This window comes from Aristolochia californica, unplaced genomic scaffold (genome assembly GCF_029961685.1).
Source record: "Aristolochia californica isolate CCGP_79_NKW_82.1479 unplaced genomic scaffold, dmAriCali1.0.hap1 SCAF_12, whole genome shotgun sequence".
In the NCBI taxonomy this organism is placed as follows: domain Eukaryota; kingdom Viridiplantae; phylum Streptophyta; class Magnoliopsida; order Piperales; family Aristolochiaceae; genus Aristolochia; species Aristolochia californica.
Window position 1 is genome coordinate 20316339 of NW_027181793.1, and position 16715 is coordinate 20333053.

The 16715-nt window shown below is 37.8% G+C and overlaps 2 protein-coding genes across 2 annotated transcripts; both read right to left on the reverse strand.

The window, feature by feature from the left end:
* Window positions 1–5317: 5317 nt before the first annotated feature.
* Window positions 5318–10053, reverse strand: LOC137945453 (2-oxoisovalerate dehydrogenase subunit alpha 2, mitochondrial). Its single transcript, XM_068791351.1, has 9 exons — window positions 9708–10053; window positions 7578–7709; window positions 7178–7360; window positions 6894–7051; window positions 6648–6747; window positions 6454–6565; window positions 6213–6352; window positions 5939–6124; window positions 5318–5851 (listed from the first exon to the last, which is right to left on the reverse strand). The coding sequence occupies exons 1-9, from the start codon at window positions 9951–9953 to the stop codon at window positions 5684–5686; spliced, it is 1425 nt and encodes a 474-aa protein (XP_068647452.1). The 5' UTR covers window positions 9954–10053; the 3' UTR covers window positions 5318–5683.
* Window positions 10054–10429: 376 nt separating this feature from the next.
* On the reverse strand, window positions 10430–14726 carry LOC137946240 (multiple organellar RNA editing factor 1, mitochondrial). The gene is made up of 5 exons (XM_068792458.1): window positions 14261–14726; window positions 13494–13591; window positions 13338–13403; window positions 12208–12989; window positions 10430–10755 (listed from the first exon to the last, which is right to left on the reverse strand). The coding sequence occupies exons 1-5, from the start codon at window positions 14626–14628 to the stop codon at window positions 10744–10746; spliced, it is 1326 nt and encodes a 441-aa protein (XP_068648559.1). The 5' UTR covers window positions 14629–14726; the 3' UTR covers window positions 10430–10743.
* Window positions 14727–16715: the final 1989 nt, after the last annotated feature.

Genomic DNA, 16715 nt, shown 5'->3' on the forward strand with positions numbered 1-16715 from the left:
CTATCTCTAATTCAAACACTAATTATCTTTATATCTATCACTATGTTTATCTTTATTTTTATCATGCCCCTGCAAGATGGAATTCCGAGAGGAGAGTCCAATCTTGATCTTCAAAAAGAGGAAACATGTTCTTGGAAAGGGTTGGGAAAGAGCAGCAGCACCAGTAGCGGTTGAGTAGAGCACCCACATTGGTAGCGATTGAGTAGAGTAGCGGCACTGGAGGCGGCTAAGGCAGACGGAATCGCATCATCCGGAGGAAGAGCAACGACACTGGAAGCGGCTGGGGCGGACGGAATCGCATTGTCTGGTGGAAGAGCAACGACACTAGAGGCGGTTGGTGCGGACGGAATTTCATCATCCAGTGGGAGAGCAGTGGCACTAGAGGCAGTTGGTACGGACGGAATTGCATCGTCCGGTGGAAGAGCAACGGCTGGAGTGGACATAATTGCATCGTCTGGTGGAAAGACAGCGGCTGGGGCGGACAGAAGCACATCGTCCGAATAGGATTTTTTTTTTTTTTAAATGCCACACATATGAAGCTCACACGTGCGAAAACCCACGTCTGAGTTCGCACGCTGCGCACGTACGTTCGCGGGACGACGCATCCAAGGGGGAAATAATTTTTCCCCTTGAACTTAGGTCATCTTGGTGCTGCCGAGACAGGCGGTGCCGGCAAGTTGGGGTGGTCGACGTTGTGGCTGGAGAGGCGAACGACGACGGCGGCTAGCGGCAGCAGGGTCGATCGATTTCGGTGGGAAATCGGTGACAAGAGAAGAGAGACAGAAGAGCGGGGGGTTCTGTGCGGCACCGGCTGGCTAAGGGTGGTCGACGTTGTGGCTGGAGAGGCGAAAGGTGGGTACGGTAAGGAGAGCGTCGACGATTATGGCGGCGGCGAGGTGGAACTGACAACGGCTAGCCAATACACCCAACAGACCGATCTGTTAGGTGTTGAAAGCTATCGTTTACAAGAGTGGACGAAACTACTCTGACACCCACCCTGCCCATTCTGTACCGCCTCTCACGGGATTCGAACGCGGGACGTGGCGTGCCCAGCTCTGATACCATGATAGCGGCTAGCCAATACACCCAAAAGACCGATCTATTAGGTGCGGAAAGTTACCGCCTACAAGAGTGGACAGAACCACTCTGACACCCACCCCACCCATTCTTGACCACCTCTCACGGGATTTCGAACGCGGGATGTGGCGTGCCCAATTCTGATACTATGACAGCGGCTAGCCAATACACCCAACAGATCGATCTATTAGGTGCGAAAAGCTACCACCTACAAGAGTGGACGAAAGACGAAACTACTTTGACAGGAACGGCGGTGTTGGCACCGACGAGACTGAATCGCGACGACGACAACATCGGGAGAGATGAGTCGGAGAGACGACGGGTTCGGCAGGGGGGGGGGGGGGGGGGGGAGGGAGAAGTTTGGGCAGCACCGGCAGGATGGGGGCGGTCGGGGCGAACGACGGTGGCTTCGGGGGGAGGGGGAAAAATAGGTCGGCTGAGAGAAGTTATGGTGCGGCACTGGCGTGAGAGTTGCCGGCAGAGCGGATGACGATGACAACGGGGATGTCGGGCGAAGATTGCACAGAGAAAAGGAAGAGAAAATATTAGGTATGGGTGGTGGCAATAAGCTATAACTACGAAGGCTATTTCCGATAAGGATTTCCAGCGACGACAGACTGGTTTTGACTAATCGATCAGAAGCTCTGATACCATATTGAATATAGGAATGAAGAATAATATTGTTGTGATTATTATTGATCAGGTGTAAACTATTTATAGAATTACACAGAGATTGTAGGTGATTAGGACTCTACAATTTGAGTCTATCTCTAATTCAAACACTAGTTATCTTTATCTTTATATCTATCACTATGTTTGGGTACTTGAGATTTGTTTTTACTTGATATGTAAATAAATGATCAGGATCAGGAAGTTTATGATAGAAGGAAACTCGAATTTCTTACATGAATTCGTCTTTGTTTACTCCAAATAAAGACGAGGATTGCCTTGTTTTCTTTTCTTAATTTGGATTTACCTTGGTGGTGGAATCCAAATTGCTCAAAAGATGTGGGAGAACAACCATCTTTCATCGACAAAGACTAGAACATTTTTATTGAATTATCCATAATAGGATCATTTTTTTATATAATTATTTTTCTATTTTATTTATAGGTTTATCATATGGCATTTTGTTATTAAATTATTTAGAAGACATTGTATATTATGTATTACTATATGAATGATTTAAAATTCAATTTTTATTTTCTTCTTATTTAGGAATCATAATAAGTTTTTATCATGTGTTTGAATTGTTTAAATGATATTATAAATTTTAAATTATTATTTAATTTCATTAATAAATATGAAATAATTTTATTTTTTCTATTTTTATTAACGATTTTTATTTATTTTATTTTTTATTTTTCCAAAATTATTTGTATTTTTTTTTATGTGGAGCATGCCTCTTTAGATGTTGTAGTAATTAGGGAGGATCTGAGCTCACTAAGCTGAGCCCACCAACACCTTAGCCACGTCAACCAACCACTAAAAGCTACATTTACATAGCTCTAGCAATTGGTTTTGACTAGAGGCTACAACATTGGCTACTATGGCCTTGGCCTGCGTTGTTACCCCCGATTGTCGCTCCTTAAACCATTTAAATCTGTATTTCTTCCCATAAGTCTTTGAAAAAGTTCCCTCGCTATTACTCCGTTCTAGCTTTCAAACGAGGTCAAGTTCATTATCAGTGACGATGTCCTATGAGAGGGAGCTCGTCGTGGCAAAAAAAGTTGCCTCTCCGACGGCTTGTCTCTGCTAGGCAAGTTCCTCTCTCTCTCTCTCTCTCTCTACATATCTATATATATATCCATTTGTCCGATTTGATAGCATATCAGAGAATTATAAGCGTATGTTGAATCATTTTGATACGAATATGCATTTGGTACTTCAACTTTTCTTGTATTTCATTATTTCCTGCCATTAATTCATTTGGCTTCTCATTGTTAAGGATCAAGTTGAATCTACCTCTACAACTGCTCAACAGTAGAGTCCCGAAACTGAACAACAACAAGATCAATTCAAATAGCGAGAATATCTCAACAAACTTTTGTATTCAAATATCTTACTATAATCTAGTTTATCTTATTTCAATCTCATGTAACAAACTCATTTGCTATAACTTTTATATAGCAATATCATCGACTCCTGCAATTGATAAGGAGATTACTCACACATCAATTATTTGTGCAGTCTAAGTTGGTTTCAGAGCCACCAAGACTTGCGTCTCTCCTTTGTTTCAATGGACAACCTCGTATCCTTACCACCATCTTCTACTGCAACCCACCCACAACCATCCCCGAACTCCACTTTTGCTTCCATCACTGGTCTTACCAACATTTATCATTTGATCACCATTAAATTAACCCATGAGAATTTTCTCCTCTAGTGTGCTCAGGTCACTCCTTATCTACGTGGCCAATATGTCTATGACTTTGTTGATGGCACCAACCCTCCTCCACCTTCAACCATACCCAACCCCACACTCACCTCAAGTGTCGCTACCATCATCCCAAATCCAGCATTCCACCTATGGAGCCAACAAGACAATATCATTCTCAGCACCCTTATATCTTCCCTATCCAAAAATATTCTAGCTCATGTCATAGGTTGCACTACTTCACGTGATCCCTGGCTCTCTCTCAAAAGAATGTTTATTTCTCAATCTCAAACTCGTATCACTCGCACTTATCGACTTGCCACCATGAAGAAAAGATCCTCTACCATATCTGAATACTTTTAAAAAATAAAAGTCCTCAGTAACACATTTGCAGCTATCGGACAACCTTTAAATTCTTATGAAACTGTCTCTTATTTGCTTGCAGGTTTAGGGACCGAATATGATCTTTAACACTCATCATCGCCTTATTCATGAAAAGCAAAGCGCATTGACTCTTCCTCTTTGAAGGGCATCCTCTATTTGTCAAGGTGATCTTAGCCCTCGTAGTTGTCAGATTCATGGTTTGTTTCGTTCACATAAAGTTATTGACACTATTGATGTGGTTCAATAAAGTCAGAATGGTGACAATCATGGGATAAAATCTGGAAAATAAGCAGAAAAAGAATAGATGCGGAGAAGAAAGGAAAGGAGAAGTTGACTAGTTGCTGCTTGGCAAGGCAGAAAACCCCAAAATAAAATTTTCCACATCCTCTATCTTCTTTGAATTAAAAACTTATTTTAATAACTAGAAAGTCAAAATATGCCCTTGGACATTAAACATAATAAACATATGAAGAAGTGACTCGATGGAGATGCCCCTACTACTATAAACACTTTTACTTGTTTTCCACTTTGAGTTGAACCATAAATGTCAAACATGCCTTAGTTGTGACATGATGCACTAAATTCCTCTTGAATCCCCAAATTTATTCTTGGTCCAAAAATAAGGAATGCAGATTTGTCTACTGACTGCATCTTTGATAAAGTGGGCATACATTTCAGTATGCTTTGTCCATTCACGAACAACCATACACTCCACCTAGATTATCTGATATGAAATGTGAGCCATAGTTCAATATTTTGCCTCGACTCTTGATTGAGCTTCTACATTCTATTTCTTGCTCTTCCAAATAACTAAAGTGTGTTACCTACTAGGTTGTTAAAACTATTCATAGATCTGTAATTCACTTTTAATAGTTGGCATCTATGTGTAAATTATTATGAAGTTATTAACTAATTCTTCCTTGGTGTTACCTTTAAAATTTTAAAATGACACACACCACCTCTAAATGAATCTACCTCAGATTCTCCATGAATTGACCAACTATCTACTTGTGAGTAAGATGCCTGGGAATGTTTGTATAAATTAACTTTTCTTTCAAATTTGCATTTTACTTCCCATCCACCAATAAATCACTATTTTCATCACATATGTTTAAACTTGGTTTCCTTGTAAGATCAATAGGTTTTCATCCCAAAGTACTTGTTCCCTTTAGAGAGTTTGGAATCTTCTCATTCAAGTTACCAAAAAGAAAGCATTTTGTATATCAAAATAATTAAGTAGGTGTTTCTTATTGGCATGGATTAAAGTTTAAATAAGTATCTAAAGTGATATGCACAGTTAAGTTGACATGCTCAAAATGATAAAAAGAATTCTGAAAAACAATTGAATCATCTTCAAGATTGATAACAAGAGCAGTGGAGAAATTATATACCATGAGAGCTCTCAAAAAGTGCCATCTTCATCGCAAAACAACTTTTTAGATGTTGTGTAGGCAACTTGCTATCTAATTGATCATATATTATAAACACTAACAAATCATAGGCATAAAAAATACAAAGATAACAAAAATTACAATAGAAATAAGATAAATCATATAAAAATTAAAATTAAAATATAATGGGAATGATGCTTGATGAGTGGTTGGCAGCACAGTTTGAAGATGGGGAATAGGTGGGGAAGTAAATGGAAGTTTTACTCTTTCATGAATAGAGGACAACATTTTTTAAAATCAAATACACATTTGGCAAAGGCAATGTCAACCCCATCGCTGTCATGATTATTTTTACACTTATGAATTAAATATATAGTTGACATCTTTACTAACCTTGCTCTTTTGTGAAAGATAAACAGGGGCAGTCCAAGATACAGCAAGGGCCAAGGGTAATCTAAATGGGTATGTCAGGCGGATACTCCTTTTGATGTTTCCTTACAGTCTCCCTGAGTGATTTCTCTTGTTCACGAAGATTAGAAGGAAGTTCATCATAGACATCAGTAAACAAATTTGCTAGTGGAGGCTTCTTCGCTTTCTCTGCAACCTGAATTGCATCTAACAACTGCAGCAGGAGAAAATTAGCACCAGAAGAAACAGAGAGAGCGAGGTAAAAGAGAGGGGGAGAGAGAGGTGGTAAAAGAACAGAAACCTGCTTCCTAACATCACTACGTAGCTTTGCTTCTGCCACATCACTCCACCAACCATTACTTTCAATCCATTTCCTAAATCTTGTGATGGGTTCTCGATTCATTTTCCAGTGTTCAATTTCATCAGCAGGGCGATATTTGGTAGAGTCATCTGATGTAGAGTGATGACCGGCTCGGTATGTGAGAGCCTTATAATCCAACGCAGACAAAGAAATTATGAATAACATATGACACAGATGTCCAAAAAGAAGTCTGATATTTGAACATTAGTCTAACCTCAATTAAGATGGGTCTCTTTTCATTTATAGACATTTCTCGCGCTGCTTTCACTGCATTATATACAGCAAGAGCATCATTCCCATCCACACGAATACTTCGAATCCCATAGGCTAGACCTTTCACTACTGCACCATCACCTGCCAACACCATAAGCATTGTAATAAATATGATTATTAGAGACTGTTCCTCAGGAAAATTATTGGAGATATCAACTAATCAGGAAAGTTGCAGCTTTTACTTCGGAACTGCTCTGTTGTAGGCGTGCTAATTGCCCACCCGTTGTTGCGACAGATAAATATAACTGGGGCCTCCATAACTGCGGCAAAATTTAAGGCTGCATGGAAATCTCCCTAACCAGATGTAAAAAGTCAGAAATCAAAGAAGAAAAATATGATATTTATTATCTAACCAATTCAGCTAAACATGTATTACCTCACTGGTGCCGCCATCACCAAAATAAGTTACAGCACATGCCTTCTTGTCATCCATCTTGAGAGAATAAGCAGCTCCAACTGCATGAGGCACCTGGGTACTGATGAAGAAAAACTATATGAGCATGCTCTACTTTTCCTCTCAACTTGGTAAAGAGCTCGTAAACATCTATTGATGACTAAATCCTGGGAAAAAAAAAAAAGGATTTCACATGTACATTTTCAAGGAAAGGCTGTAAAAACATACGCGATGGGTGAAGATATAGTGAAGTAATTGAGCTTGTTGGATCCATAATGGATTGGCATTTGCCTTCCTTTCCCATAATCTGCCTCTGTGCCAAAGCACTGGTTTGCAAATTCTTGAAGGGTGAAGCCACGCCATATTAGGACACCAGGTTCTCGGTACTGCAATCCAATCATGAGAGCTCATATGCAGGAATTCAGTAGAGTCAAAATCATAATTTGTACAGTCACAAGAATTATCAGTCTTTCTTTTCCACAAAAAGGTTAGACATAGAAGAAAAAATTAACCTGGGGAAAAATGACATCATCAATTGTGAGAGCTGCAGCAGATGCAATAGTGATGGCTTCTTCCCCTGTCGAGGTGAGGTAGAAGGAAATTCTTCCTTGCCTTTGTGCTTCATAGAAGATGGTGTCCATTGTTTGAAGGGTGACCATGTCACTGTACATTTTCACAGCTACCTCTTTGCTCGGCTAATGAAGTAGGAGAATGAGATTCAATAAAGAAAGATATAGAATCTCTTCATCTTTCATAAATAGTGGCAATGTGAGCATAACGGTATAAAAGCTAAGGCAGGTCCTAGTAGTTGATGCTCTGAGGCAATCAACACATAAGTGATGCCACAGGCAATCAGGACGCCAGTGGTATGGAACAGGGATTTAAAAGAATATTATTTTGAAAGACTATCACCTGCTTAAAGCTCCTTGAAATTTGCTGACCATTGTCATCAAGAACTCGGTAGCAGGGAACACGCTCTTTAGACTCGGACATGAATTTCATGTCAGAAATTAGAGTGACTGTCCCTCCAGGAAAATCCAAAACCTGCCATAATAAAATACACTTAGAATGGTAGTATATAAGAGTGAAAATCTGTCTTAGGATCCAGAAGCATTTCCTTGTTCTAGGCTTACTGCATTAAAAATTGAAAGAGGCTGGGTACATGAAGAGGAAGATCTCAGGGCTATAAAGAAGAAAGAATGGAATAAATATAAGAAAAGAGTTAAAAAGATGGATTTCCTAGGTCTCAGATAATCTCATATTTCTAAATGACTTGGGTTTGAAGAGAACTCATGAGATCCTAAAGTGTTTAGTACTCCTTGCTTAGGGGCTTGCCCTATGTCACTTATTTTGAGTCTACCAACAAAAAATACAATAACTCAGAACATATTCTGGCAAGATCTATTCATACTATTTACGTAGCATTTCTTTTGATTATTCAAGTTATTTCCAGCAATGATCTCAAAGCTCCCTTAACCTCTAAACTGAGAGTTTATCTGATAATGTAGTTTTTTTTTACAAGCTTTGAAGAATATATCTCCCAGCACATGTGTCTTATTTCTAATAGGAGAAAGGTATTCATACTGTATACTTCACCATTCCTCTTTTGCTTTCTCAATTTAGGCAGAAAATTTGAAACATTTCCAGGGATGTCGATGATTTCTTTTGCCAAAGGAATTTTAGTCAGTGGTTGAAATCTGAGGATGCTCTTATTGGTTCCTTGCAGGCTTGAAGTCTATGGTCAATTTGAATTAGAGGGGTGAGAAAGAGAGAGATTAGTATTGCAGTTGTAAGCCTCTCTGTAGAGATCAAGTTAGGATAATCTCCTGCTCTCCCACTCTGCCTTAAGCTGTCCTGTTGAATTCGATTCAGCCTACCAATTCTAAAATGCAAAACACAGAGACAAACCAATCAGAATTTCTCTGTTCATCTTCAAGAATCTTTAATAGGACTTCCAAAATCCCCACGCAGAGGGCAGAGGTGGCTGTGTACATGACTGAGAGGACTAAAAAATCTATGATACAATACTTCAGGTCCAATCAAGGATCATGTCGCAGAGGTTATTGCTTGTCCACGGTACAGTTAATAACTGCTGACTTTGTAGGGGCTATAGTTTCTGAGAGAGATAAGAAAGCTGAGTAAATTGGATGAAAGGTCCTAAGAGGATCACTGAGTTTTTTCAGAAATTATATTCTGCAGAAGAATGATATGTAACAGCACTCAGCTACATGAAAGTTAAAACTGAATCAAGGTTTCCAGGAACACCATAGATTTAATGTTTTTATTTTTACTTTTATTTTTTTTATAGGAGAGATTCTATTAGGAGAGCAAGAGAAAATACAAAGACTTCCTCTTTCTGTTGCCTCTCCTTGAAGGCACATCTGCTGGTTTGTACTTCTTAAAATTTTGTTTCAATTTAGAGAATAAGAAGGATAAAGAAAAACTGAAAAGCAGTCTCACTAATTAACTTAAGTTTCAGGATAAAAATAAAAATGACAATACAAAACCAATTGATGTGTTATCCTCAGTTCGAGATATTCAGTGCTGAGACTAAAAACTTTGCTAAAGAATCTCATAAAAAATTGGCACTATTTCTGTCACTGGTCCGACCCAAAAGGAGTAGGTAAACTTAGAAATACAGATATAAGAAGATATAGCTCCCAACCGCGTAACATAAACAATACTTACTTCTCTTTCAAGATATATTAAAAAACAAGAAAAGAAAAAAAACTCTGAAATGATCCAATTTAATACCACCGGCAGCGGAGCATTTTCCGCAACAGGAAAATGGATACGTCCAAACTCCACATATTCGGAAAAAACGAGGCAGAGAGACGATCGTCACCTTCTCTTACCAGAGAGAAGGACCTTAACGAGCCTTCTTATGGAACTCAAGCGAACTCAAAATCACAAAGCTTTACTCACACTCATAGGAACAAGGAGAGCAATCGAAAGAGTATCCAAGAAAACCAAATACAGTTCTCCAGATAGACTTCAATTGAAGAGAGAAACACACAGGGTTGAGAAGGAAAGCAAAATTACCTGGCTTTTATCGACATCGCAAACCTTAGCAGCGTGTGTCTCCGCTCTGGTTGACGAGTAGAACCGGACGGGCAAACAAGTGACTGAATTATAAAAATGGGCAGATTGATCGGAACGATTTTCACAAACCAGTGACTTGGATGGTAGATTTACAGTTTGGGTAGCTGGAATTCCAACATTCCTGAGCCAACCCACGTTCTCTCCAAGAAGACGAATGAATTTTGATCTTGCGTATAGCGTTGCCATAAAGAGTTTCACGCTTTCTTGATAAAATCTAATGCACAGCAAGGAAAAAACAGATACATTATAAGGAGAGCGTTAGGTAGAGCGGAGAAGCTTATGGCCAAATTTTGGATCGGAAGAGAAAAGGATAATGACGACAGACGACTGACGAGTCCCAAACGAAAGAGATTTGTCACTGCCAGCTCAGATAGGAAACGACAATGGACGTCACGAGTCCTCGTTCATTCAATTTTTGCTATTAATTAAGGAGACTGGAAGAAACAGTTCGTCACCTTCTCCGATTGTCCTGAGAGCCACATTTTCCTGGATATTTTTTTTATTTCTTTACGTGATAGCCAAAAAATACCTTAAAAAGCATCTTACAGAGGCGAGACGATGTGTTCTGTAGCTGAATTTCCGGGTTAAATCGTTGTTGGATGCTCTGCTTCTAACATAGAGCACAACTAACGCAATTTTACTCAGAGCAAGTCCACATAGTAGCATCAGAAAACGTAACCAGGTAAATGGAGCTTCAACTTCTAAAGTCCCTATCCTTGATCTTAAAAGACCAAAGATCAACTCAAGTAGATATGGGCCATCAAAATTTTCGACTCCAGGCTCTACTAGTCCCCCACAGAACTATAAATAAGATTTATGAGTTGCAGTGCTACAAGCCACACACTAATTACAAATTGACATGAAGACTTGAAATGACTACGCTTGGAAGTAGTACACCTCGGTGATATCTCGTACTAAATCCATGTGACTCGTTACTCAGTTTTTTTTTTCGCTTTGATTAGGTTACATCGATGGCTCAATATGATCCCTGCATGAAAAAACAAAGCATTAGAACAGACATAACCTACTTTTAGAGACGAACATAAAAACTGGCTTACCTCCTGAGCTAAAAACGACATTGCAGGAAAAAAATGAGAGTCATCTCAGCATAACAGAATCTTAATACCATTCTGATCCGGATATAAAATAAATAAACATCATTTCTCCAACCCATAAAATCTCATCCAGGCCGCCCAAGTTTGGTCTAGTCTCCCAAGTCGCGGGCAATTTAGTACTTACCTGCCTTCTCCCACATCTAGTTTGACTCAGCAAGTTCCGAAGACATGAAATTGTCCATTTTCATTTTTTTTGGCGAAAATACTATTGTTGTAATTTTAAAAATAATTAAATTTGAATGTAAGAAGAAATTTAGAAGAACTTAGATGAGCTTCGTATATTTTGAAAGCACATTTTCATGTATTTCACCTATGTATCCTTTCACTATAAGTAGGTTCCTAATTTTGTATGAAGCAATACTTTTGACTCCTTGATTCTTTGTATCTTGCACATAGACAAACTACTAAGTCATATTTGAGCATTAAGTGTCGTAGAATTAAACATATTTAAATTTGAATATAACAAGAAATGTAGAAGAATTTGGCATAATTTCATGTATTTTCCTATGTTTACATTCACTGCAATAGGTTGTATCAATACTCTCCTGGATTCTGTGTATAGAAACTACTTTAGTCACAAATGAGCATGAAACTATAAAAAATGAACAACAGAAACTTTATCAAATGGTTTCAAGAGAAACATTTGAACTCATTGTTGAGGACATCATAATTGTACATATTTGCATACAACGAGAAATAATAATGTACTTATACGACCAATGAGCTGACATTTCCTCACCATGATAAGGATCCAGATTCATATGGACCAATGCTATGTATTTCCATACAGGCAAGCTATGAAGTCATTTATAAGCATGAAAAAGAAAAGTCATTCTAAAGCAAACAGAAGTTTTATCTTATAGTCTCAATCAAAGCAACTAGCACCCTTTTTCTTCAAAAAAACTAAAAGAAAAAAACAATTAGGTTCCTACCTGAACCCTATTGGTTAGCAATGACCACTTCTGTCATCTTTATGTACAACTAAACCAGAAAGGCCTAGGTCCTCCAGTTCTTAATAGAGCCTTATCCAGGCCAAAAGTACAATGCCTCCCATGTGCAACCCATGGAAAGCAATATAGAATATAGAATACAAATGCAAAATACTCCGAATTGCTTGGTCACCAGAAAATTTTCCTTTAGGATATGGAAAGTCCAATGAAGCTCAAATACGAATTGCAAGACAACATTGGAAACTAAAGAAAAAATAGAGACAAGTCTGAAGCATGGCAAATAAACAGTGAACATGCAAAAGAAGTGATGAGCAGTGACACTGGTATCTTAATCAATGTTCTCAATAAGAGAAGTGAATTATACATAAATCATACCTTGTTCCACCCTGTTTGCCCACCAGGAGTATGATCCATTTGCTCAGTCTGCGTGTTGTTCCCCTGAGCATTCTGTTTGAAGCCTTGTCCCTCTATGGGCCCACCATGGCTTTGACCATAGCCCGGAGCTTGCCCTTGCCACTGATTACCACCAAAACCCTGGCCATAACTAGAACCCCCTCCTTGTCCATAATTCCCACTGGATCTTTGACCCTCACCAGGTCCTGCAAAGCCCTGACCATATTCAGGACCTCCTCCTTGCCTATAGTCTCCAACAGGCACCGACTCTGGACCCCTAAAGTCCTTTTGTTCTTGACTGCCAAATTTTCCTTGACCACCTTGGCCGTAAGCACCCTGATTTGGAGGCGTTACATCTCTCCTCTCTCCCTGATAGCCTCCGGGGCTATAATCTCTGCCACCTGGTGGCGCGTACCCCCTTCCATCATTTTGACCAGAAGGTCCATAGTTTTGTGGAGGAGGCCTATAGTTTTGCTGGGGAGGCCCATAGTTTTGTGGAGGAGGCCCATAGTTTTGCTGGGGAGGTCCATAGTTTTGCGGAGGAGGCCCAAAGTTTTGTGAAGGAGGCCCAAAGTTTTGTCGCGGGGCATAATTTCTCCCATCACCTTGCATAGGACCTTGACGATCATATGGAGCCCCCTGCTGCATAGGCATCTGGTCTCGCGGTTGCCTGTCATACCTCTGTCTATTTTCTCGAGGTCTTGATGCTCTATATTGAACAGGAGGCGGCCTTGGTATGATAGTCCCATTTATGTACTTATCTCCTGAAAGAAATAAAATAAAAATAAAAAGAGATATACATAGATCAGTAGAGAAAGCAAAGTTCAAATATTTTTTTTATTTTCTATTTTTGAGTATTGGGAAGTAAAAAAAAAAATTGCTAGTAGGGGGCAAGCATGATTTTTAAAAGAGGCACAAAAGAGTTCTTCATTATTCAGGACAGAGTATGCACATGTTTGGGGTGATACCAATATTCACACAGAAAAAAAAAGTCAATGGGGGAAAAGTACCAACTAAAGGTATAGAATGAGGCGATTTTGCCTAAAGAGAATAATTACATTTGTAATACAATAAAAAGATGAATGGAAATTCATGATGAAGAATGACCTAACCTCCATACTCCTTGTTCACTGGATCGATGTAGGAATCAGGCAAAATAAAAACAACCCCAGGAAGACCTGACCAATTGCAAATAGACAAAACCATGACATTAGTATGCCAAAAAACACTGACAAGGTAACATACTTCTCAATAAGAGTTTAACTTACCTCTGAACTTCTCAGATTCTTCCTCAGTCATGACAGCCTGAAACCCCTGATAAGTTGTAGTGCTACAAGCATACATCTTTTGCTTTGCCTCTTCAATGCTGAAATTACGATTTTTTCCATCAAATAATTTTCCCAAATTGCAATAAATAAATCACTGAATGTATTTTTATTTTTTTTTTAATGAAAAAATAAAGGGGTGCAACACTGAATGTAAAGCATAGTCATACGTGTAATGATAGTATCTCAAGTATTGTGTCGTGATTTAAGACCAAGCAGGATAGCAAAAAAAGAAAAAAAGCAAAAGGATAAAATTTAAGACCATGACTCCAGCGGGAATAATTTGAACAGAAACATAAAATAATTACACTATATGAATGGATATCTTGTTCATTAAAATCTTTATCGAGAAATATACACATCAAGAACTCGGTGATATAAAGTAGGTCCAACAGCAGGTGGAAAATAGCGTGTCAATATGGCATTTTCTAATTAAAGATGAAATAAAGCAATTATACAAAATGTAAACAAGAGGGTAAGGATAGTAAATTAAAACTTACGCATGCAAAGCATTAAAGGATTCAATTAGTTATAAAAATACCGGTTCTAAAACTGGAAATGTTTAAAAAAAGCATATTGCCTGTAGAAAGCGAAGCAAAGAGCAGAATACAGATAAACTATTAAATGAGAAAAAAAATTGAAAGAGGAAAAATAAGATAAATGAGATGAGAGATACAGCGATCCAAAATGAGAAATGATAGACAACAAACCTACAACCCAAGCCCTTAGCGCAGGTCTGAACATATGTCTCGACCATCTGTTCCGGCGTTGGCTTGGGATCTTTGGGAAAGTCGATGGTGATAAGCCAGTGATTATAATCGCATCCCTCGAAGAGAATCGTGTCTTCCGTTATCTTATCACCTTCATTGAATCGCGAGGAGAAGAACGATGCGCCGGACGAGTGGAAAGAAGACAAGGAAATCCGAGAATAAGAGAGAGGCTTTTGGAGGGTCCTAAGGCCTGAGGCATTGGAAACAGATGAGGATGCGCAAGCGTTTAGAGAAGTAATCGTGGAGAGAGGTCGGAACTTGAGGAGAGAGTCAGAAAGTCGGCGAAGGCGCAGAGTCGAGACCGCCATGTCCGGTGGAGAGGAGGTTTTAGGTTTTAGGGTTTATGCTTGCGACTTGCGATGCGAGAGATGAAAATAGTTTAGCAAAGCGAAACCTGTGATGGGCGTACGCGTATCGGCGCTGTCGCTTTACGTCCTAAAAGAGTAGGTAACGGATGGTAGACGTTGCGAATCGGGCGATACGTCATGCCCGTTTTTTAGAAATTTTGGGAAAAGGCAGGTATCACCTTTCTGACCATCACATAGGCAAGGTCTCATAGATATACACGGAAACATAAGAAAATAAGGGTAAATTATGAAAACATCAAAATATAAAAAACTAAAGGGAAATAACTTAGGTTATATGTAACATATATTTAAATCATAAAAAAAAATCATTATTTGAACATACTTGATACATTAACAATTATTAAAAATGCTATGATTAAATTTGATCTAGTAAAATACATGTATTTATTTATTTATATTTATATTGGCATATAAAGGACATTAGAGTGATGCCAATCGATAATCATTGATATATATCAATTGATTCGAGTAACAACATATCTAGGACCATAAAAATTGTGCTAAAAATAAAGATAAAGTAATTTAGATTTTAATATGAGCTATTGATCATAGTTGTAGACCACTTATATGATTTGGTGATCTATTGAGTTTGGATTGAAGCTCGAAGCATTGCCTCTACTCGTTCTGGGCTTGCTAGTTCGAACGATAGATCTTGTTTGAACAACGTATTTTTCTTTGGTTGCAACATCTTGTCCGAATAGAAAACCTTGTTCAAATAACTCTCCTCCTGTCTTTTTTTGTTTGAACAATAACTTTTGTTCTCGCAATTTGCTTCTAAGGCCTTATATGGATTAAAAATCTATTCACCACATTCCACAAGAACTTAGTTTCATTTATTTGTAATTTATCAAAATAAGATAGAATGAGCATATGGAGATAAAATCTATCCAAAAATATTTTTTTCCGCTATGATAACACAAACGGCCTCTTGGGATGTTGACACATCGACAAAATTGGAGAGTTTTATCGTATGTCTTTCCAATCATTATAATAGAATTCATTACATTGTCCGAAAAGCTCTTAGAAAAATATCTAAAAAAAAGACCATTGACTAAATTTCAATTATATAAAATCTACTTCGTAACAAAGAATTTTTTCTACCCGCTTCTCTAATGAAATCTTGTGAAGATTCTTATAAATAATCAAAATGCCTTAATCAGTCTTATTAAAACATAAAAAAAACTTATTTATCCAATTTTCAATCCAAAAAAGCCATCATTCAAATTTTTTCTCATTTCGTATATTTTAAACAGTTAAATACCAATGCTAAATAATAAAAATGACAAGATTGTATTTATCTTTATGATTCTACCTACATTTTAAAAAGAAAATTTTAATTTATTTTACAACTTAATTTTATGGTAATATATGACAATCAATAAAAAATAATAAAATATACTTAATAAATTAGTAGAATGAAGTGGACATAAACAAAGTTCTCCATGTAGTGCAATTAAATCAATAGAATTTGTTAGTAGATTTTACTATTGAAATTTAAATATAGTAATAAGGCCATTTTAGGTATTTTGATTATTAGAAAAGCAGTATTTATGGATTTCTAGTCAAGAAGAAGGTTAGAAATAGTGTTTTAATGTAGTGGGTTTTATTGAAATAAATTTTATCACAAGGTTTTTAAATATTTTATAAAATTTTACGATATTTATCCAGATCTAAAATGATTCAAAAAGAAAATTGACGTAGACCTAAGTTATATCCCTTATTGGTTTTGATGGCTTCACTTTGTGATAAGGATTCATCTTGATTACCACATTCAATTTTCTTATGATAATAAAATGTTCACTGTTAAATAAGTAAAACAAACATATCAAGGTTTATTGTCATTTTGTTCGACATCATTTTTCACTGGGACCCAACCTCTTCTAAAATTTGTAGTCCATGAAATCTCCCACTTGCCCCATTTTCTCTTCCAATTTTCCAAACTTTTAATGGTTTTGTTTCCCCATGGGAAGGGAAAGAAATACGATTATTAACAATAAAAATAATTTGTATGAATCAAACCCTTAAAA